This window comes from Oryx dammah, unplaced genomic scaffold (assembly GCF_014754425.2).
Source record: "Oryx dammah isolate SB20612 unplaced genomic scaffold, SCBI_Odam_1.1 HiC_scaffold_17, whole genome shotgun sequence".
In the NCBI taxonomy this organism is placed as follows: domain Eukaryota; kingdom Metazoa; phylum Chordata; class Mammalia; order Artiodactyla; family Bovidae; genus Oryx; species Oryx dammah.
This window is the reverse complement of record NW_024070201.1, coordinates 46721978-46745762: the sequence shown is the minus strand read 5'-3', so window position 1 is coordinate 46745762 and position 23785 is coordinate 46721978. Positions and strand designations below refer to the sequence as shown.

At 38.5% G+C, this 23785-nt stretch overlaps 2 protein-coding genes across 2 annotated transcripts; both read right to left on the bottom strand.

Annotated features, from left to right (window-relative positions):
* Positions 1-835: 835 nt before the first annotated feature.
* On the bottom strand, positions 836-1792 carry LOC120875896 (olfactory receptor 52H1). Its single transcript, XM_040257651.1, has one exon. It carries the CDS (start codon positions 1778-1780, stop codon positions 836-838), a length of 945 nt encoding a protein of 314 aa, XP_040113585.1. The 5' UTR covers positions 1781-1792.
* Positions 1793-12760: 10968 nt separating this feature from the next.
* Positions 12761-13708, bottom strand: LOC120876608 (olfactory receptor 52H1-like). The gene has a single exon (XM_040258582.1). The coding sequence runs from the start codon at positions 13706-13708 to the stop codon at positions 12761-12763; it is 948 nt and encodes a 315-aa protein (XP_040114516.1).
* Between the last annotated feature and the right edge of the window lie 10077 nt (positions 13709-23785).

Sequence of the window (23785 nt, the reverse complement as noted above, 5' to 3'; positions counted from 1 at the left end):
TGTTATCAGAGTGAAACAAGTCAGAAAGAGAAAAAACAAACATTATATATTAGCACATATATATGGAATCTAAAAAAATGTACTGATGAACATATTAACAGAGAAGAAATGGAGACACAGAGGTAGAGAATGGAATGCTGGACACAGTGGGAGAAAGAAAGGGTAGGACAAGTTGAGAAAGCAGCATTGATACATATACACTATCATGCAAAAATACATAACTAGTGGGAAGCTGCTGTATAACATGGGGATCCCAGCTTGGTGCTCTGTGAGATGGGGTCGGGGAGGGAGGCTGAAGAGGGAAGAAACATATATAATTATAACTGATCCTTGTTGATGTATGGCAAAGACTACCACAGCATTGTAAAGGAATTTTCCTCCAATTAAAAAAAAAGAATATTCTACTTTTGGATAATAGAAAAACCTATATTTGTGTCTTTTTCATTTCTTTTATCAATGTCTTAAAGTTTTCAGTGCATGGGTCTCTCACCTCCTCTGCCTGATTTATGCCATCCTTCATCCTGACTTGACTGACATCTCATGATTTCCATTTTTCTTAGGGAATATGCAGTTTTGTTCAAGGAGGCTTTCCTAAAAACCTTATTTGAATATACTTTGCTCTAACAGTCTCTCTTCAAAAGCAATGCATTTAACATTTTGATTTATCATCAATAAATACAGAAGTATCTCTTTCCTATAGATCATGCCATTTCCCTAATATGCAAAATCACTTATAGACTATTCTTGCTTTAAGTAGCATTTGCTTTTTAAAAATTCTTATATTAATACATGCTGTAAACTTATCCTAGCTTTTCCATTGTTCATTGGAACATTATTAGATCCTCTTGGTAGAAAATAAAATGGTGACCTTCTCTCTGATCTGCTTGGTCTTCACTCCATAAACAACGGGGTTGAGTGCAGGTGGGATAACAATGTAGAGGTTGGCAAACATGATGTGGAAAGTGTGGGAGACATTGTGTCCAAAGCGGTGGGCAAGGATGGAGAAAAAGGCAGGTGTATAAAACATGAGGATGACACAGACATGGGAACCACAGGTGCCCAGGGCCTTCTGGCGGGCTTCTTGGGAGGGGAGGCGGAAGACAGCACAGAGGATGAGTGTGTAAGAAACGGCAATGAGGATCACATCTGAGATGACTGTCATGATGGGAACGCAAAAGCCATACCAGATGTTGATGGAGATGTCCGCACAGGCGAGCCGGGCAACACCTATGTGCTCACAGTATGTGTGCGGTATGATGCGTGTCCTACAGAAAGGCAGTCGTGTGAGCAAGAATACAACAGGCAGGATGATGCAGAAACTACGAAAGGAGATTCCCACCACAATCTTGATGATGGTCTTGGGGGTCAAGATAGTGTTGTATCTCAAGGGAGAACAGATGGCCACATAGCGGTCAAATGCCATGGCCATCAGGATGGCTGAATCCAGGACAAAGCTGCAGTGGATGAAGAACACTTGTGTGAGGCACCCTGGGAATGTGACCTCTCGAGCCCCAAGCCAAAAGATACTGAGTGTCTTAGGAACACCAGCTGTGGACAAGGTGAGGTCAGTCACGGCCAGCATGCAGAGAAAGAAGAACATGGGTTCGTGAAGGCTACGCTCCACTAAGATTAGGTAGAGAAGGATGCAGTTTCCCACAATGGCTACAATATAGAGGACACAGAAGGGAATTCCAATCCACACATGGGCTTGCTCCAGGCCTGGGATCCCCACCAGAATGAAGGGTCCTGGGTTGTCACTGCTCAGGTTGAAAAGGACCATGGCAGACCAGGATGGCACAAGGCCCAGTTCCTGAGGACAGAGGGTGGTAAATGTTAGGCTCACTTGAGTCACCCTCACTTCCAACAGCTCATTATATATCCCAAAAAATAAAGTGACTGTCTAATTATAATTCAAAGTGAGATCCTTTGTAGTGAAGAAAGATTGTTAGGAAGTTGGCAGGTAACATGCATAAGCCACACAGTCTCATATATATTAGAACATACAGTTACTTTACCTAAAGAGACTATCTTATTCATTCTGGCCATCGCTGAGGATTTATCCAGCTTTTCCAGGCAGTTTTCCATATTGGCATCGATCATTCTTTTGATTATGCAGTGTACCTCTATTACAAACTGCCAACTTACAGGACATATTTTTCCATGAGTTGGTGGGTTATAGCTTACATGACTTTATGGACATCATTAAGGGATTCCCAGGTGGCACAAGTCGTAAAGAATTTGACTGTCAGTGCAAGAGACTTAAGAGATGCGGGTTTGATCCCTAAGCCGGGAATATCCCCTAGAGGAGTGCATGGCAATCCACTCCAGTATTCTGGCCTGGTGAATCCCATGGACAGAGGAGCCTGGTGGCCTACAGTCCATAGGGTCAGACGCAACTGAAGCGACTTAGCAAGCATGCATAGTCATCGTTAGTTAATATCAACTCCTTCTGTCATTGTCCCAAGCAATTATTCACTCTTTTCAAGCTTCATGGTGACGGTGCTTCTTCAATTTGTGAAGTCCACATCACTTTTTTCCATTCAAAATCCTAATTCAGTTTAGCCAACACTGTCTGAGTTCCTAGACTATGCTGAAAAACAGGTGCAACTTAAATTTAAAATTTAAAATCCCACACACTCAAGCTCATGGATTCTTGTTCCTCCAAAAATACTGTTTTCCAGAACTCAGTAAATTCTACAGCTTTATACTATCCTAATGCTTTGGACTTAATAACAATTTTGATCAAGGTTTCTATCCAAAAGAATTATTTCTTTGTAAATGCATATTCTATTTGATAGACATGTCCACTGCAGGATATATACTCTCTTAGATACACACATACGTAGTACTTAAAATTTCAAGAATGCTTTGATCTATACTCACATTCTCTCATATGTTTTACCATCATATATTTACCCACACATAATTTTACACAAACCTGAAATCCCTCTTGCCTCCTTTCTCTCACACAAACATACACATATCTACACATTACTACACATATACACTCATATGCACACATCGTACACACCTATAACAAACACCAATGATAATATAAAAAATACTGCATGACTGGATTGTATCATTGCCATTTTCTTTGTAAATTACCAAAATCTTCACTCTGGGAATAAATCTTTTAAAGACTAGGTCCTTGAAATTTTCCTATTTGATGCAACATAGATGGACTTGGAAGGTGTTAGGCTAAGTGAAATAAGTCAGACAGAGAAAGACAAATACAGTATGATATCACTTATATGTGGAGTTTGAAAAATACAACAAAGCTGTGAATATAGTAAAAGAAAAGCAGGCTCACATAATAGAGAATAAGCCAATGGTTACCAGTGTGGAGAAGTAGGGGAAGGGGCAATATGATGGTTGGGGAGTGGGAGGTACAAGCTATTGGGTATAAGAGGTTACAAGGATATATTGTACAACGTGGGAAAATAGCCAATATTTTTTCTTACATGGACCATTTTTAAAGTTTTTAGTTTGTTGCAATATTGCTTCTGTTCTATGTTTTGGTTTTTTGGCTGAGAGGCATGTGGGATCTTAATTCTGGACCAGGGATCGAACCCACACTCACTGCATTGGAAGGAGAAGTCTTAGCCACTGGACCAACAGGGAAGTCCCCATATAGCCAATATTTTGTAATAACTGTAAGTGAATTGTAATCTTTAAAGATAGTATAAAAATTGATTCCCTTCCCAGGTAGGAATAAAGATGAACTGTTTCCTTGAGGCCAGGAGAGGAGAGAGTGAAGGTAGTGGGGCAGCCGTAGACTCTCACTGTTTGCAGGACAAAGATGTTTGTGACTCAGCTCCTCAAATTATCATTAATGAACAAATGAACATTATGCACAAAAATAATGCTAGGTTCTTTAACCTTCCTGATCCAGTAACGCATCTACGTAGAAAATGATTTCTATTCTAGGGATAACTAACCACAACAAGGCCAGGGACTTCCAGGATCAGCACGAAGAGAAAGCTTGTGATAGCTACATGCCTCAGACTCCTAACATGACAAGGTCAAAACTCGTGCTCAGCTTTATCCCTACAGGCACTTTTTACCACATTCATAGGCCCAGTTCACCATACCTTCCACCTCCCAAGCCAGCACTTAGTGTTGTCACTCTTCTGATTTTGCCAAAGAAAAATCAGGTGCTCTGTTCTTTCTGAGCTTCCTTTTATCTATAAGCAAAATCTCATTTCTTACAGAAACTCAAACTCTCCTCTAGTGTCTCCGGAATTCATACGTTCTGGGTTCTGGGAACACGGTGCAGAGTTGAGACAGAGGCCCACAGACCAACCCCTTACACGCTAAGTGTGTGCACCCTCTGTCAACACCTTCACTCAGTTCTCTTATCCACCGGAGGCCTAGAACTCACCCATGGCCATGGTAGAGATTTAATTAGGTTATGCAGCCTTTGTGTTGAAAATTCCTCTTTTGTGCTGCTCACATACTCAAACAATACATGGCACCAGCACCCGGAAACCATATACTCTGAATCACAGCTCTTCCAGCTGGTCTGAAATCATCTTTTCTTCAGACATGTCTGAGGAAAGGTCTTCTCTAGTTTTTATATTTTCATGCACTCAACCACAACAGATGTTTCTACAGTCATTCAGAAACATTTACAGACACACATGGGCAACAAAGTTAGTTCTGAGGCTTGTCGTTTCACAGCTCAGACAAATCTACCATGTGGGGCAATCTATCAAACAGCCTGGTCTTCTAAAAATGCCAATGCCATTAAAAGGGTAGGGTACCTGGAGGAGGAAAATACTTTCTAAAGTAAAATAAATTTTAGAGAACGCACAAGCAAATGCAGTTCTTGATTGAATTCTATTTAAATAAACCAGAAATAGAAGATAACATATAATTGGTGAAATTTAAACTCAAACTAGGTATTAGAAGATATAAACAGTATTGATTTGGTTAAATGTAATTATGATAGATACACACACATACATGAACCCATATTATTTCAATAGCATATTGGCACAGAGTGGCAGTAGAACCAGATGGTTTTCATCTCAATTCCATAATTTTCTAGCTGTGTGAACTTGGGCAAACTTAGTTGAACTATATAATCCTTGGATTCTTCATTTTTGAAAAGGGCCTAATATCTAATTCTTTGTTACTTTTAGGACAAAACAAGACATGCCCCTCAAACTACGCTTTAGTCCAGTGTCTAATATATAGTAAGCACACAATAAGATTTACTTTTTTATTGGATTATATTTTATATCATCTGGATGATCCCCAGCAGTCAAATCACACAGTGAAGAAGAAAACAGAAATAGACAGAGGCATAAAAGCTAACAAGAGTATCCAAACACTTAAAACTACTCAAGTTAGGGCTGTGGGTCCTTGCCACAAATCTAACAGAAGTGCCTGAACAACACTAACCTTGGCCATCCTTAACCCAGCTGTTTATCTTTCTAATCATTTGAAGCATATATCCAAGTACAGGAGACCATAAACTCAGCCTAAAATCTGAGTTTCTCAGGAAAGAAAGTTGTAGCGCTTGGTCTGTGACTCCTAGAAAATAGAATCCTGAGCTTTTAATTCACTCTCTCTTTCTCTCCTAATTCCAACCAACCCTCTTTAAATAACCAACACTCACCAAGTTTGGTTATTGGATCAAATGGATAGAAGAAATATTATGGTGATAGACAAACAGAAAATCTGCAAGAGGACCAGACACATCGGCCAAAGTAATAAGTGAAGGAGGAAGGAAAGGACTGATAGACAGGTTGATCTCCTTATTTATTTATTTTTTCCTGGTCATTGTTCAATGAGGCGAAGAGGTAAAAAATTAGGGCCTGAGGGACTCTAACACCTTCTCTTCTCACTCTTAAGGGAAGAGTATAAAGAAGACTATATTAACCCTGCCTGGGTCTGTGAGCTAACACTGCCTCAAGGTACATTTTTGTTTTTACATTTTCATGTGAGCTCTGTGCCTATGGGTATGTGGCCACGTGTGCCCACCTATCAGACCACCTAGGTTTCAAGGTCATGTCCTTACCATACAAAAGACTTTGAACAGGAAATTAACATCTATAATATAGTCTCTACTTCTCAAGATTATGGCTTCCGTGGTGGCTCAGTGATAAAGAATCTGCTTGCCAATGCCAATGCAGGAGACCCAGGTTCGATCCCTGGTTTGGAAAGATCCCCTGGAAAAGGAAATGGCAACCCACTCCAGTACTGTTGCCTAGGAAATCCCATGAACAGAGGGGCTCGGCAGGCTACATACAGTCCATGGGGTCACAAAGAGTCCCCAGCTGAGCATGCATGGCCTCTAAGATCTTGGCAAGGAGATCCAAGATCCAAAGATCCCAAGATTATGTAAGGATTCACAAGTTAGGACAAAAAAGTGGGACAGTGCCTGTGAAAATGCTTAGCACAGTGGTGGACACACAGTGGCCCTGCTGGAAGGATGAGATGGCTCACTTCTGGTAAACTATCACTGCTTTTCATAGTGAGGCCCCAGGATCTGCATCCCTAAACTCTCCAGTGAATTTTTGAGCCTTTCATTTTCCCCCAGAAGACCCATATATATGTAGATGACAGCATAAAAACTGGAAAACAGGAAAGTTGGTTGGAACTCCAACATGAGGACAACATGAGGGTGGTTTTTGAGTATCAAAGAGGGCATCCTATTTGGAACATCTTTGGCTAAATATCCCACTTTAGAGTCAAAACTATTGCGTCCCAGACTGCATTCATAACACCCCAAACCCATTCCTTTCAATGTTCCTAAGCTCTGCGATTGTCATACCTCTCTACTTACATGAATTTTTTAACCAAATCACTGTATAAGACTGTTTCCTCTTAAACATCTTCTGAACCCATTCTCACTCTGTCTTCCTTCAATCTGCCTGTTGATACTGTCAGACATTCTGGGGGCTCAGATCTCAATTTAGAACTAAGAAGCATTTCTCCTACAACTCTAAGGGCCAGGTCAATTTTCCTGAGTTTAGTAAATCTAGTTTTTCTGTCTTAATTTTACAAAGACATTCAGCAATAACTCTCAAAGTGAGCTTTAAAATTGCTCATATTTTTGTTTTTATCTCATCCCTAGGCAGGTTTCCTTCTGGTTGGACACTGAGTACAAATAATTCCATTTTCAATGGTGATTTTTTTATATATAACATTGAAAGACTATTGAAAACATCAGTCAAATGCCTACCAGAGTTTTCTCTGAGGTACTGTAAGTTGAATTTTCTTGAACCAGAATTCATATAAGAAAAGCATGTACATTTAAGTCACAGAAAATTCCAAATCTTACCTTTGGTGTCATCTGTCCCTTGATCAAGACATCTGTCATTTCTGGCTATTCATTAGGTGCAAAAGAACCGGTTATAGGTAGATTAAGTGAGTTTTATATGAACACTTAGTCCTTAAAAAACGTTATGTAGAACTTTCAACTTAATGTTTCCATAACCTGATGTAATAAAAAGAGTTTTATAGTGAATCAGTTATTGATATCTACTGAATTAAAATAGGAATATATTTTAATATTGTTAAAGGTACCTTTAATACCTTTAATATTATTAAAATTAAAATATTATATTTTATATTATTAAAAGCACTCTGGTGTTCCTGCCCTCCTTATTTTTAATTCACACCCTAAAAATTTGAATTACATCCCATCGTTCATCCCAACTTAAACAACAGCAACACACCAACTATTATTTTACATACAAATCTTATGGTTCTGTTAGTATGATCTAGGAGAGCTGCCTTAATAGATAGCTGGTCCTGCTACATGCAGGAGTACAAATCAACTATTTTAAAATGAAAGTCTCCAAAATTCAATTACTATCATACATTAACAATTTCTTTAACTTGAAATTGTGTTACTTTTTTTTTAATGATTAAGAGATTAAGCAATTAAATGAAAGTGGAAATTTCCTTATCCTGTTTTATTATTTTTTACATGTTAATTTTGGCCCCTATCAATTACTTGGAATCCCACTTAGGTATTTTGTACAACAAAATAACTCTGTGAATCTGAGTTATTTCACAAGGACTTAGCCCCAGAGACGGGCATTCTATTGGGTCGTTTCTAATTGACATTGGCTGTGACTTTTCATCAGGCTACTGAAGGATGTAGGTTTTCCTTTGGTCACAAACGATGCCCTCATTTAGGGTTATAGTGCATGAGAATGGGTGGTTGTTTTATCCAGTGACCTCCCCCTCCATTCCTCCCTCAAAACTATCACAAACCCCATCATTAAAACAAAAGATTTATATATAATGTTTTATAATACAATTTATAGTGGTGGCTATAATTAAAGGTGGCTTTGTTGCCACCTTACTTAAAATTCCTATAGCTTTGTTTTTATTAGAATATTAAAACAAACTTCTGAAATGATCTGGATTTTTCTACCTTCTGCAGTCTCACTTTTTGTTATTCCCTCTACCTATACCCACCCCATCCCCATCAGTTTCCAGTTCCTTTAAAACTTTAAGCCTTTTTCCAACTGTGTCTTTGTACATACTAATCCCTTTGTTTGTTTTCAAAAAACAAGCATACATTTTATGTATGACATAAAAATAACAAGCAAGTTTATTCATCCATAAATGTCTGCTTTCCTTTTTTCCCAGTTTTATGTAGGTATAGTTGACAAATAAAATTGTACATATTTAGGGAAGTCCTTAGTGGTCCATGGCCCAGGTTCAATCTGATTGCAGAACTAAAATCCAGCAAGCTGTGCCATGTGGCCAAAAAAAAATACTGTATATATTTGAAGTGTACAACATGGTAGCTTGATATAATATATATTATAAAATATTTACCACAATCAAGTTAATTAACACATCTATAATAGTACATATTTGTGTATGTGTGTGTGTGTGTGTGTGTGTGGTGAAAATATTTATAGCCTACTCCCTTAGCAGAATTCAAGTATACAATACAGTATTATTAACTACAGTCATAATACTGCACATTAGATCTTCAGAGCTTATTTATATACAAGATTATAGCTGAAACTTTGTACCTTTTGATCAACATCTCTCCATGCCCCCCCAATCCCCATTGTACTCTCTGTTTCTATGTGTTCAACTTAAAGAAAAAAAATTTTTTAATTTCACCTATAAGTGAAATCACACAGTATTTTTCTTGTTTTCTGTATGGCTAATTTCACTTAGCATGATACCTTTCATCTGTGTAGATCACAAATAGTAAAATTTTATTCTTTCTTGTGGCTGAACAATGTTTCATTGTGTGTGTGTAATCTCATTTATTTATTTTTGCTGATTTTACCTGTGCTTTGGCTATCATCCAAAACATCAGTGTCAGGATCAATGTACAAGTACTAGGAATTTTATAATTTATGCTCATACTTTTAAAACAATCTATTTTGAATTCAGTCTTGTGAATGATGCAAGATCAGAATCCAGTTTTATCATTTTGCTTGTGGATATTGTTTTTCCGATACCACTTATGAAATAGACTATCCTTTCCCTGGTGGCACAGCTGTAAAGAATCAGCCAGCCAGTGCAGGAGACACAGGAGAGGCAGGTTCAATCCCTGGGTCAGGAAGATGCTCTGGAGGAGGAACTGGCAACCTACGCCAGTATTCTTGCCTGGAAAATCCCATGGACAGAGGAGCCTAGCAGGCTATATAGTACCTGGGGTCTCAACAGCTGGACATGACTTAGCCATTAAACAATAATGGCAACATCCTTTCTCTATTGGTGCCCTTGTGGACCATATATGCAAGGACTTATATCTTGGCTTTCTTATCTGTTCAGCTGATCCATGTATCTGTTTTTGTGTCATTCTATAATCACTGTACAGTTTTGATTACTATCGCTTTATAGTTTGAAATCAGGAATTGTGTTGTCTCTAGCTTTGTTCTTCCTTCTTTAGATTGCTTTGGCTCTTCAGGTTTTTTGTGGTTTCATACAAATTTTAGGATGAGTTTTCCTATATTTCTGAAAAATGCCATTAGAATCTTGATAGAGATTATATTGAATCTGCAGATGGCTTTGAGTTGTATGAAGACTTTAACAATATTCATTCTCCCCATGCAAGAATATGAGATATCTTTCGTATTCCTCACTTTTTGAAAGTTTGCTTCACACCCCTTTACTTTTACAAAAGACTTACTTAAGTAACTGTTTTCATTAACTGAAAGAAATCTGAAGAGAACCATTATATTGTGAAAAAAAAAAGTGAAAATCATGTTCAACATTTTTGTTTTCCAACCAGATATTATAGAACAGTGCCTGCCCAGAGCAGCAAGAGTGGTACTACCAATTTCATTTCCCAGGAATTTCTCTCAGTATCTCAGCATCAAGTCATCATAACTTTGAACTGTGTCAGTGAGCATCTATGCTGTATCTCAACTTATTTTATGCACCTCTTGGCAAGAAGTGTCTTAAGGTAATTTTTGCTTTAAGCCATTTTGGCTTATGCAAAGTTTTATAAAAATGCTGTGCTTTTGGATAATGGGGAAACTGGTGTTTGTGTCTTCATTACTTTTATCAACATTTTATAGTTTTCAGTGTGCAGATATTTCACTTCCTCTGCTTAAATCATGCCATCTACATTCCTCTGCTTGCCTGACTTCTCGTGATTCTCATTGTTCTTAGAGAAAATTTTATTTCTTTCAGGTAGGGCCTTCCGAAAAGCCTAATTTGAAGCTGCTTTCCTTTGATAGTCTCTCTCCAAAGGCACTGCTTTTAACATTTGGGTTAGTGTCTGTCCGTTTTAAAACCTAATGCAATCTGAAATTACATGTTCATTTGGATGTTTATATGATCAAGGCTTGTTTCCATCACTGGATTACAATTTCCACTAAATGGGGGACATATCGATTTTGTTCAATATGATGAAAAGAATACCTAGCCCAATGTCTCAGATATTAAACTGTGTGTCAAGCATTTTGCTAAACATTGTTGAATGAATGAATAATGATTGCTAGTGTCCACTTAGTAGTCTGAATGCCCCAGAATATATGGACTAAACCAGGCTTAAAGAGACTAGCATTATATTACCTCCTCACTAAATTGTTAGATATTATTAAATGGTAAGTTAAGGTGTTCTAATGATCTGTACTGGAATAAGGGACTGAATTATTCCATGAAATTACTTGTTCCAAAAAAATGTGATTAATTACATAACTTGGTGTCTTTTCTCTAAGAGGTTTCTGAAGATACCATTTTCTGCTCTTCCTTTCAGAAATAAGCAGTTTTACTTCTCGGAACACTTGACTGGCTTCTAATTTATAGACACTGTGAATTATGCAACTAAATCATGCTAAACTCTCACATAACCTAGAACTGAATTCTTGACCCATGTGCAATAAGAGAATGGGGATTCGTGGTATCTGGAAACTGTATTAGCTATCTTTTTTATTAAAAAAAAAATCTTTCTTTTTTTTTTAAATTTAACCTTTACTTTCTCTGCTACTTATATTTCATAGTATTTTTATTCTGCAAATAATTTTGGAAACAATATATGTGCTTGTGTCCCACAGTAAAAAGAGCATGCAAACTTGAGTCTCTGAGTCCAAAGAATGTATCTTTCATACTAAAATTCTACGTTGAGAATTACATAGAAATGTATATCTAGTGACCTGTGAGTGAAGGGGTAACGTTGAAGTGAGAACACAATCTAGAATCTGAGAAACCATGTAGAACTCTGATATTTTGATTCAGATGAAGAGTGATGAGTGTTTGACCCTCTGTGGTAAGGGGAGGGAATGCTCACTCTGGACTGATGAATCTAGAGGTTGTCTAGAAAAAGCAGTAGGTTTTAAGGTCACGATAAATATGGGAGGATATCAGACATCAGCTACCATTGGCACCCATCAAACACCAAAAATAGTTATTCCTTGATGGATTCAGTGACTGAATGACTCACTGTAACCAACTTAAGCATACTAGATTTGAAAAGATAGTGAATAATGTAAACAGAGATACATTTTTGGCATCAGACTACATTTCTTTTGGGATATAAGAATGAAGAAGAGATTCAGAGCTAGCAATATTTATGAATGGTCAAGTTTCAAACCACATCTTAGTCTGTACATACTTTTTCATCTTATTGGCCATGGGAATTTAGCTTCCTCTGTATATTCCTACTTAGAGGACTGTACCCACCCCAACTCGCTTGGTTTTTTAATGAGACTGAGTGAAAAATGAGCTTTGGGTTTCATCATCACCTTCTCCCTTGATCTAAAATAAACATCTGCACTCTCAATTTAGTCATTCATGATTATTTGCCATTTTTTTTCTAGATAAACATTGCTTATGCACCAAGAGCATGCCAGAACCCATACTTGATGCCATCCAGAAATGGACTGAAGTATCCAAAGTAAAAATCCAGAACCTCACAAAGTCATCATGGTAGAAGTCCTTTGCTCTGCAAGTTGTAGAAACTACTATGATGTATAAATCTTAAAAAAAATCAGATTCTTTAGAAACATCTTCATAGAGAAAAAAAGATGCTGATTATTTTATTGTTTTCATTTAAAGTTTTATAATCAGCTTGGAGAAATAAAAAGAAATTGAAAATTTTTTGATTCCTAAAATCAAAAATTTTCCTAAACTAAAAATTTGGTTTTTTGTAGCTGGAATGGCAGAGAAGATTTCTGCTTAAAATAATAAAGAAAAAAATATCACACTTTTGATTAATAAGAAATTTTTTTTATCATTCCCTTCTCTGGGGTCAAAGTGACAGATTTAGTCTTTAAGGTGGACTAGGGACTTGCCCCTGCCCCTAGACTTCAGGCATGTATCAATAGGACCTCTTAGGTAAGAGCAGAAGAATGACTTTCTCTCGTATCTGCTTAGTCTTTACTCCATAGACAATAGGGTTGAGGGCAGGTGGGATGATAACATAGAGGTTGGCAAACACAATGTGAAAGGTCTGAGGGACATTGTGTCCAAAGCGATGTGCAAGGATGGAGAAGAACGCTGGTATATAGAACATGAGGATGACACAGACGTGGGAACCACAGGTGCCTAGGGCCTTCTGGCGAGCATCCTGAAAAGGGAGGCGAAATACAGCACAGAGGATAAGGATGTAGGAAACAGCAATTAGAATCGCATCTATAATCACTATCATGATGGGAACACAAAACCCATACCAGATATTGATGGAGATGTCAGCACAAGCTAGTCGGGCAACACCTATGTGTTCACAGTAAGTGTGAGGGATGTTATGTGTCCTGCAGAAGGGTAGATGATTTACAAGGAAAACACATGGGACAAAAACACAGAAGCTTCTGAAGGTGATTCCCACAGCAATTTTGACAATGGTCCTGGGGGTGAGAATAGTGCTGTACCTCAAGGGTGAACAGATGGCCACATAGCGGTCAAATGCCATGGCCAGTAGTATAGCTGAGTCCAGAACAGAGCTGTAGTGCAGAAAGAATAATTGTGTGAGACAGCCAGGAAAGCTGATTTCCTGGGGACCAAACCAGAAGATGCTCAGAGATTTTGGAACACAGGTGGTAGACAGTGTAAGATCAGTAATAGCCAGCATGGAAAGGAAAAAGAACATGGGTGCATGAAGACTGTGCTCCATTGCAATGAGGTAGAGAAGGACGCTATTCCCCACAATGGCCACAAGATAGATGAGGCAGAAGGGAACGCTGATCCAGACGTGGTACTGCTCAAGTCCAGGGATACCCAAAAGGGTGAAGGCACCCATGTTGTAGCCAGTTAGGTTGTATATGGCCATTGAAATCTGATTAACAGGTTCTGTGTCCTAAAACAAATTATATATAATTAACATATGCCAAGAAACAACCTCCCTTTGCTATTAAGAGGAATGCTTATCTTCTCTAAAAAGATTCTAAAATACTAGTACTCCTGATACTGAACACCAGGTCTCTCCAAAGTCTTCAAACTGCATAAAATGTTATTTCCATTTTAATGACTGAGTTTTGCCTAGGTTAATGTAATATGTTGCTGTATAGATACGAATATAGAGAAAAATAATCTAACTATAATCTGAGAAAAAAGAAAATTAGAAAAGTAAAGCATTATTAAAAATTATTTACTTATTTTTTATTTGGGGCTGTGCTGGGCCTTTGTTGCTGCTCATGGGCTTTCTTAGTTGTGGCAAATGGGGGCTACTCCTAGCTGTGGTGCATGGCCTTCTCATTGCAGTGGCTTCTCTTCTTGCAGAGCATGGCCTCTAAGGTGCATGGGCTTTGGTAGCTACAGCATGTGGGCTCAGTAGTTGTGGTTCCTGGGCTCTAGAGCCCTAGCTCAATAGTTGTGGTGCATGGGCTTAGTTGCTGCAGGGCATGTGGAATCTTCCCAGACCAGGGATCGAATATGTGTCCTCTGCATTGGCAGGAGTATGCTTATCTATTGTGCCACCAAGAAAGTCCAAAAAAGTAAGGCATTTCAATTGGAAAAATAAGGAGGCAATTTTTAATTACAGGCTCCTCCCATAGACCAGTCTCATAAAGTATTATCTCATTTAGAACAATCTTCTGAGATTATTTTTATTCTCTTGATTTTCTTTTAACAGAAACTAAAACTCTGAGAGCTATCTTACCCAAGATCTCATCTTTAGTAACTGGCAAAGCCAAGAACATTAAAGTCCACAAACAACAACACTCTACCTCAGGTGACTTCTTCAATACTCTGTTAGATGAGAAGAAGTGAGAAGAGGTAGTGGGTGTAGAGTTTAAGGAAAGACATAAACCTGTAACTGTAATTTGACACACCAGCCCTATTGTAGTTGCAATGATTTCCCTGACTCGAGAAAGTCTTGGGATTTGCAGACCATAATGTGCTCTGAGGCTGTGTTTAATGTCTCACCATGGAGGATAATATGAGAAAGATATGTAGCCAACCTCCAACACACCCTTAGGATTTAATAAGGCAGTTATTTCAAATGTGCTTTGGATAAAGACAGAGACGATTTCTACTGAAAGAGATATAGAATTAATATATTCTAAATTCTGAACCAAGATAAAAGCAAATAAGCAACCTCTATAGTAAGAGTTCTTTTCCTTTGGAGAAGGAAATGGCAACCCACTCTGGTATTCTTATCTGGAGAATTCCATGGGCAGAGGAGCCTGGGAGACTACAGTCCATGGAGTCACAGAGTCAGACGCAACTGAGCAACCAACACTACTACTACCATAGTAAGAGTTAACAATTTTTGAGAACTTTCATTATACTACACAAAACTAAAGCTCTTTACATGAAATCATTTCTATGCTCCTCTTAACAATGACATAGATAAAAGCATTATCCACATTTTAAAGATATAGCAACTGAAGCAGAGAGAAGTTAAGTAACTTGCCACTGCCACACAATGAGGAAATGGCAGAGCTGGGACTCAAACTCTAGGAGTCTTTTCCTAGACTCCTGTATATATGACCAAAATTCTCTATACAGTCTATGGAAAATTGTATATACATGACATCTGTACAGCAAAAGATTTAAATTTTGGCACATAAAGAAAACAGAAAACTGGAAGCATATAGCAAATTAGTGTAATATTGAGCACATCACTTATGATTTAAAATGTAGATGTCTGGGGCTTCCCTTGTGGATCAGTGGTAAAGAATCTGCCTACCAATGTGGAAGACATGCGTTCGATCCCTGGTCCGTGAAGATCTCACATGCCCTGGAGTAACTAAGCCCCTGCACCACACCTGTTAAGCCTGTGCTCTAGAGTCCACGAGCCACAAGTACTGAGCTCACGTGCTGCAACTACGGACGCCTGCATGCCCTAGAGCCTGGTGCTCCACAACAGGAGAGTAGACTCCACCTACCACAACTAGAGAAAAGCTGACGTGGCAACGAAGACCAGCACAGCCAAAAATAATATAAAGAAATTTAAAACTTTTGTAAATGTAGCTTTCTGAATTCCTATACTTAAAAGCATAGGTATCAATGAAGTCTTTTAAAATAAAATCTGGTTATATGTTGCTCACATGAAAAAGATCTAAAGCAAAGTACCCATAAAGGGTAAAACAAAAGGATAAACCAGGGAACATCAGACAACTTTATAGACAAAGAACACAAACCTTACAAAATGAAAATAAGAAAACGTAAAGTTTACCTTTCAATGTATTAAATGAAACAACAAATACTTTGCACTATTAAGAGGAATACTCCTAAGTGAAGGTGTAAGTCATACTGCCTGTAGATATCCATTCTTAGTACTCATTTAGCATAAATAATGTTTGTTAGAAAAAAATCTATTCATTTACCCAACTTTTTATTTTCTTATTATTATCTGTCACAGACTTCCTTGTAATTCCCTTTATTATTTGAAGATATATATCTGGCTATTATCTGTAACAAGTTTAACATCCTTGCCCTTTACCTACCCAAAATTTTCTTCTCAAAGTAGCACAGCATCATGCTGGATGACTCTATTTTGTTACTGATGATCAGGCCACCCAATTCCAGGGCCATATCTTTGAAGTATTGTAACCCCAGATTGACTAACCTCATTAATCACAAATATGGTTTTATATCTATTCTATGATGTGAGTCACTTATTACCAATCTGTTTCTCAAGAACCTCAATGCCTCTATAGCATTGACTTTGTCACTATTTCTTCAGTATTCATGTGTCTTTGCATCCCTCTTTATGTAGTTTAACATCTACGAGTCATCATTTCAACTACTCTCTTAAAATATTTTGCTGCCCTCCCTCCACTGAGCTTCCATGATATATAAATGGCAAAATATAGTTCCTAGATTAAAAAACTTAGTAAGTACTCTAGGTCATGAAGGAAAAGTACTTCTTAGTTAAGTATATTTGTGTCCCCCAAATTTCATAATCATCAGCCTTAAACTTAATCCTCAATGCTATCCAATGGTCCAAAAACATGATCTTGTACAACTCAATCTCCCTGTATCACTTTTTTTTTTTGGCTGCACCATGTGGAATCTTAGCTCTCTGACAAAGGATTGAACCCAGGCCATTAGTAGTAAAAGCACAGAGTCTTAACCAGTGGACCACCACGGAATTCTCTGGCTCTTTTCCCTACTTTCTTTTAAGCACGTTCACCATCCCCAAATTCCTCTTTCTCAACAGATAATGTTTTATTTTACTTCATAGAGAAATTAGAACCATTAGATATTCCCTTGTGGCTCAGATGGTAAAGAATCTGTGTGCAATTCGGGAGATATAGGTTCAATCACTGGGTCGAAAAGTTCCCCTGGAGAAGGGAATGGCAATCTACTCCAATATTCTTGCCTAAAGAAATCCACAGACAAGGGAGCCTGGCAGTCTATAGTCTATGGGATCGCAAAGGGTCGGATACCACTGAGCAACTAACACTTTCACATGTAAATCATTTATAGACACACTAGACAGCATATTCAAAAGCAGAGACATTACTTTGCCAACAAAGGTCCGTCTCGTCAAGGCTATGGTTTTTCCAGTGGTCAGGTATGGATGTGAGAGTTGGGCCATAAAGAAAGCTGAGCTCCAAAGAATTGACACTTTTGAATTGTGGTGTTGGAGAAGACTCTTGAGAGTCCCTTGGACTGCAAGGAGATCCAACCAGTCCATCCTAAAAGAAATCAGTTCTGAATATTCATTGGAAGGACTGATGCTGAGCTGAAACTCGAATACTTTGGCCACCTGATTCAAAGAACTGACTCACTGGAAAAGACCCTGATGCTGGGAAAGACTGAAGGCAGAAGAAGGGGAAAACAGAGGATGAGATGGTTGGATGGCATCACTGACTCTATGGACATGAGTTTGAGTAAGCTCTGGGAGTTGGTGATGGGCAGGGAAGCCTGGTGTGCTGCAGTCCATGGGGTTGCGAAGAGTCAGACATGACTGAGCGACTGAACTGAACTGATAACTGAAAATCATGTAGAGTGGAAAGTCCATGCAGCAAGGAAGACACAGCACAGCCCTAAATAAATAAATTTTTAAAATTAAGAGAGAAAAAAAAAGACAGTCCTTTTATTCACACACAGAGGACCATGTACGTAAGCCTTTTGGAAGGATACATCACAATTTATTGCATTTACTTGCCTATCATCCATCTTTCTTGAGGGTAAAGGCTGTCATATTCATAGCTTTATCTCCTTTTCTAGCTTAAGGTTTTACTGACTAAATGAGTAATGTTTACGTTACTGCACACACACAAGCTCTTGTTTGACACGGGTCTTTTGTGCATGTGCAGACACATCATTCTCCGTCCTACCTTTATTCTAGTCACCCTGTATTCATTAAAGTGCAGGTTAATGAATCAATGGCTAAAATAATGGGTTAACTAATTAATTAACAAACACACAACATATTTTTGCACATCTACCTGGAAGCACATGGAGCATAGGGAAAGTCTACACAAAGTCACTGCAGCACAGACACTGCTTAAGAACTCTGATTTTAGAGTCAAGTGTTCTGAATTTGCACTTAACCTGTGCCTCTTTTTTCACTACACTTAACACGTTATTTGATTTCTTTAAAATGCCTGTTTCCTCATAGCATTTTCTGAAGAGATTTTCTACAGGAGAAACGTCCTCGCCTCAATGACTGGAAAATAGTAGGCGCTCAATAAATAGCAACTAGTATGTAATACCAACTAGTATGACAACAAATAGAGGAAAATGCACAGATAAAGCAGAAAGTATCAAATCACAAAAAATACAGAGTGCTGGTCCAGTGTTCTGATCCAAGTTCTTAGACAATTTTGTTTCAGCTATTGAATTGTCCTCATGACAGCTCCAGTCCTGCTTGCTTCCTTTATTTCTCCATCCTTATTTTAGTCCTTAGACTTTATAATCTGGCTCCCTAGCCTGTGGACTATCTCATGGTGAAAGCTGCACTGAGCCCACCTTATCTTTTCTTATTCCTCCTCTCAGATCCTCTGTGTGTCCTTCAGTCAGCCCGCCCCAGGATCTGGCCTGAGTCATGACTGTGGCTTTCCAGCCATACCTGACCTGTCCCCAAACCAACACTCACCAGTCCCCAGCTCCTTCATAAGAATGGACAGAAACAGCACCCTTAAGGGGCCAATCTTCCTGAGATTTCAGAGGAGACATTCAGGCTGGTGGGCCGCTGAGGTATAGCAGGCATTAATCCAATTGTTGACTTGTGAGAGGCACAGTGAAGCTCTTCCCAGATGGTCTAGCTCATGACGTTCTGAGGTCCCAAAAGTTGGGGTGGACTGAGTCCTTGCAGGCTCAGATCTTCCTGGACAAGCAATGTCTCAGGGAGCAGAATCTCCTTGGGCTTTCAAAATGGCTGGGAAAGCCATCGAGATACTGTCTGTATTTCTTGTGTGTGAGTGTATGTGTTTTCTGTGTGTTTCAGAGAACTTGCATGTCTTTGAGTGATATTTTGTTTATGCTATAAATTTTCAAAGGTTATTTTCATAAAATGAAAATAAATTTAAAGAATATACATGGATTCTTGTTTCTGATACTTAAAAAGGAAATGGCCGAGTTATCACAAGTCATTCATCTTGATCAAACACTTGAGCTTTCATATAAAACTCCTTACACATACACTTGCCAGTCCTGCTGATTTTGAAATCTACTTCAAAATACCTTTAGAATCACGTTCCTCCTTCAATAACCACTCTTCTGTCTCTTGTTGCTTCTGTTATTGGGCCCTTATTGATCTAAAATTCAATTCCACCCCACCAATCCATCCTCTCCTCTGAAGCCATAACATGCTGTGCTAAGTCAAGTCAGTCGTGTCCGACTCTGTGCGACCCTGTGGATTGTAGCCCATCAGGCTCCTCTGTCCATGGGATTCTCCAGGCAAAAATACTGGAGTGGGTTGCCATGCTCTCCTCCAGGGAATCTTCCTGACCCAGGGATAGAACTCACATTTCTTAATTCTCCTGCATCGGCGAGTGGGTTCTTTACCACTAGCACTACCTACGAAGACCAAGAAGCCATAATAATCTTTCTAAAATAGAAATGTGATTGTCATTTCTGCAGAAAATGTTTAGGATAAAGTAAGTAACAGAAAATTTAGCAATTTCAGGCTGAAGAGGAAGTTAATCCTCTTTAGTTGCATCTTCTACTCATCTCCAAAACACCCTAAATTCCAACTGCTTTCTTTGTATTTTCACATACACAAAATTTTGCAAGGATCTTCCTTCCGCAAATGTTTCTCTTTCGAGACTATCTTTCCTAGTCTTTTCTGCCTCAGCTTAAACTCTAGCATCACTTCACTTGGACAGTCATCCCTCACTCACCCCTGTGTTTACTCCCGCCGTCGCACTAATCACACCATGTTGCAATTATCTGTGTAGTTCTCTGTCTTTACTTTCAAAACACAAATTCCCTAATGGAAAGCTTCACTCTTTGTGCTCATCACTGCCTTTCCATTGTTGTTCACAAACTATGCATTCAATTTGTGTTCTCAACTATTACTAGTAGTAGAAAGAGCATCACCTGTTTTTAACATATTTGTTTATATAATATTTTATATGTTGAAATTACTAGTAAAAGTCCGATTAGAAAATAATTGTATACTACTCGATATAAAAATACCTAAAACTTTTTGAAGTTAGAGCATAATACGCTGTGCTGTGCTGTGCCTAGTTGCTCAGCTGTGTACAACTCTTTGTGTACAGGCTCCTCTCTGTAGCCTGCCAGGCTCCTCTGTCCATGGGGATTCTTAATCCTAAATCTTAATACTTTATTAGTTTATGATATCAAAAATTCAGATCCAACTAGGATAATTTGACAAAAGTGTACCTTAGATTAAAACCTTATTTTTTATTGTAACACTTTTGTAGTCTTCTCTCAGTTCAAACTCTACCTGTAACCCTAATTTTTACAAAAAATTCATATTCCGTGACAAGCATGATTAGTAAAGAAGAAAACAAAGAATTGAAGACCCTAACACCTGTCCTCAATTTACCTTTTTCTTTAGGGAGGGGTTTATCCATGTTTTCTGTAAATTATTTATTCAGATAGAATGTTGGGAGAAACTATTGTTATTCTGTTAAGAATCAATGGTGACAAAGATAATATGAGATCTGTGGTTCATATATAGATTTCAGGGCATTGTGATGCTGATAGCCTAGGACGTAGGTATGCCTGCTATGTGCTCAGTCACTTAGTCACATCCCACTCTTTGCAACCCGTGGACTGTAGCCCATCAGGGTCCTCTGTCCATAGAATTTTCCAGAGAAAAATACTGGACCAGTATGCATATTGATAAGGTCCAATGACAAAACATCAGAAAGATGAGAATTCATATAATATTTATATATTTATATATATATATATATATATAAACAGCTAGGTAAGGTGGCTTTAAAAAGTGTTCACATGTTTTGTGATAGTCCTATCTCAACAGGTGGAGTTAATTCCCTTCCCTTGAATATGATCTGGATTTAGTGACTCAACTCTAACAAATAGTACATGTGCACGTAAACTGTGTGTATCTTCTGAAACTAGGCCACAAAAGACACTGAAGCTTCTTTCTCGCTGTCACTCTTGAATTGTCCAATTTGGGAGGAGCCAACCTACAGGCCATGAGGACAAGCATCTTGTGTAGGGAGAAACTGAAGCCTCTTACTGACAAATAGCACTACAAAAGTGGCCACCTCGAAAGCAGATCCTCCAGCTCCAGCCAACACTTTTGATGCTTACAACCCCAATAACATCTTAACTTCAACCTAATAAGAGACCCAAGACAGAAATGCCTAGGTAGACCACTCCTGAATTCTTGTCAGTCAGACAGTTTGTGATCATAAATATTGTTTGTTTGAAATTACTAACTTTTTTTTTAAATTGGAGTATAGCTGCTTTACATTGCTGTGTCAGATTCTACTGTGCAGCAAAATGAATCAGTCATACATACACATATATCATTTTTTTGATATCTTTCCCATATAGGTCACCAGAGAGGACAGAGTAGAGTTCCTTGTGTTGTTCAATAGGTTCTCATTAGTTATCTGATTTATACATAGAAGTGTTTATATGTCAATCGCAATCTTCTGATTCTTCCTAACCCTCCCTTTCCCCATTGGTATCCATTTGTTTGTTCTCTACTTATGTGTCTATGTTTCTGCTTTTCAAACAAGATCATCTATACCATTTTTCCAGATTCCACATATATGTGTTAATATATGATATTTGGTTTTCTCTTTCTGACTTACTTCATTCTGTATGACATTTTATAGGTCCAGGAATTGTTAAGTTTTGACGTAATTTGTTATAGAGCATAGATGACTAATATGAAAAGGAATGCAGGTTATCATTAGATAGCTCCACCTAAGGATGAGGGAAGGCGATGGCCCCCACTCCAGTGCTCTTGCTTGGAAGATCCCATGGATGGAGGAGCCTGGTGGGCTGCCGTCTATGGGGTCGCAAAGAGTTGGACAAGATTGAGCGACTTCACTTTCACTTTTCACTTTCATGCACTGGAGAAGGAGATGGCAACCCACTCCAGTGTTCTTGCCTGGAGAATCCCAGGGACGGGGGACCCTGGTGGGCTGCCGTCTATGGGGTTGCACAGAGTCAGACAAGACTGAAGCGACTTAGCTGCAGCAGCAGAAGGACAAAGAAGTGAAAGTCAAGGCAGAGTATATAGTTCTTGGCCTCTTGGGCTGCTTAAAGATATTCCACTATAATTTTATCAAACTTCAACAGAAGAAGTCACCTATTCTATATCTGTAAAATGCAGTAATCATCATGAATATCTGTAAAATAATTTTGAAATCATTTCTTTCACACCAAAACCATTGACTAAAACTAGGAATAATCTGTCAGGTCCAGGAAACTCAGGCATCACATCAGTTTCATCACATCACCACACATCACACCTGCTATTCAGAGATAAATGTCAGTCCATTTACTTGCAGACACAAACTACCAAGGTCAATATTGTAAAATAAAATTTTAATATACAGAGAGTATTATAGGAAATACAAAGAAGTCCTTGGAAACTGAGTACAGGGGTAATACCACAGGCTGGGGATCAGAAGGATCTTGAGAAATAAGTTAACTTAATATAAATCCTGAGGATGAATAAGGATTAGAATAAGACACAGGCATTTGGTGCCAAGAGATTGGCGTGTGCAAAGGTTCAGCAGTGTCAGCGGTTATGATGTGTTCTGGAAATGTTTGTCATTTAGGAGACCCAGGTATATTTAGTGAAGTGCTGAGAAATGAAACTGCTGAGGTAGGCAGGCAACCAGTCATTCATTCACGCATTTTGTTGTTGCTCAGTCGCTAAGCTGTGTCCGAATTTTTGTGGGTCCATGGACTACAGCACGCCAGGCTCTTGTGTCCTCCACTGTCTCCCAAAGTGTGCTCAGATTCATGCTCCTTGAGTCAGTGATGCTATCTAACTATCTCATTCTCTGCCACCTCCTTCTTCTTTTGCCTTCTATCTTTCCTAGCATCAGGGTCTTTTCCAGTATGCCAACTCTTTGCGTCAAGTGGCCAAAGTATTGGAGCTTCAGTTTTAGCATCAGCCCTTCCAATGGATATTAAGGGTTGATTTCCTTTAGGACTGACTGGTTTGATTTCCTGGCAGTCCAAGGACTCTCAAAGGTTTTCTCCATTCATGCATGCAGGTCATCGATCGTTTCATACAGATACATTGAACATTGAGTACCAGCAAGACACCAAGCTAGACATCAAGAACACAGAGAAAAGGGAAACAGACACAGTGCCTCTCCTCACGGACTGGTGACTCTAGTGAAGAAGGCATACATTATTCAAATCACCAACAAATTATATGTGTAAAAATAATCGCTACTTTTGATAATTGTTATGAATATAGAGTATAATAAAGACATCTGATCAGGCCTGGGAAAGATAGAAAAAGATTTTCTGAGGAAGA

Excerpts from the sequence above, each read along its gene's own strand:
- LOC120875896 (XM_040257651.1), bottom strand. The coding sequence starts at position 1,780 with ATGGTCCTTTTCAACCTGAGCAGTGACAACCCAGGACCCTTCATTCTG.
- LOC120876608 (XM_040258582.1), bottom strand. The coding sequence starts at position 13,708 with ATGGCCATATACAACCTAACTGGCTACAACATGGGTGCCTTCACCCTT.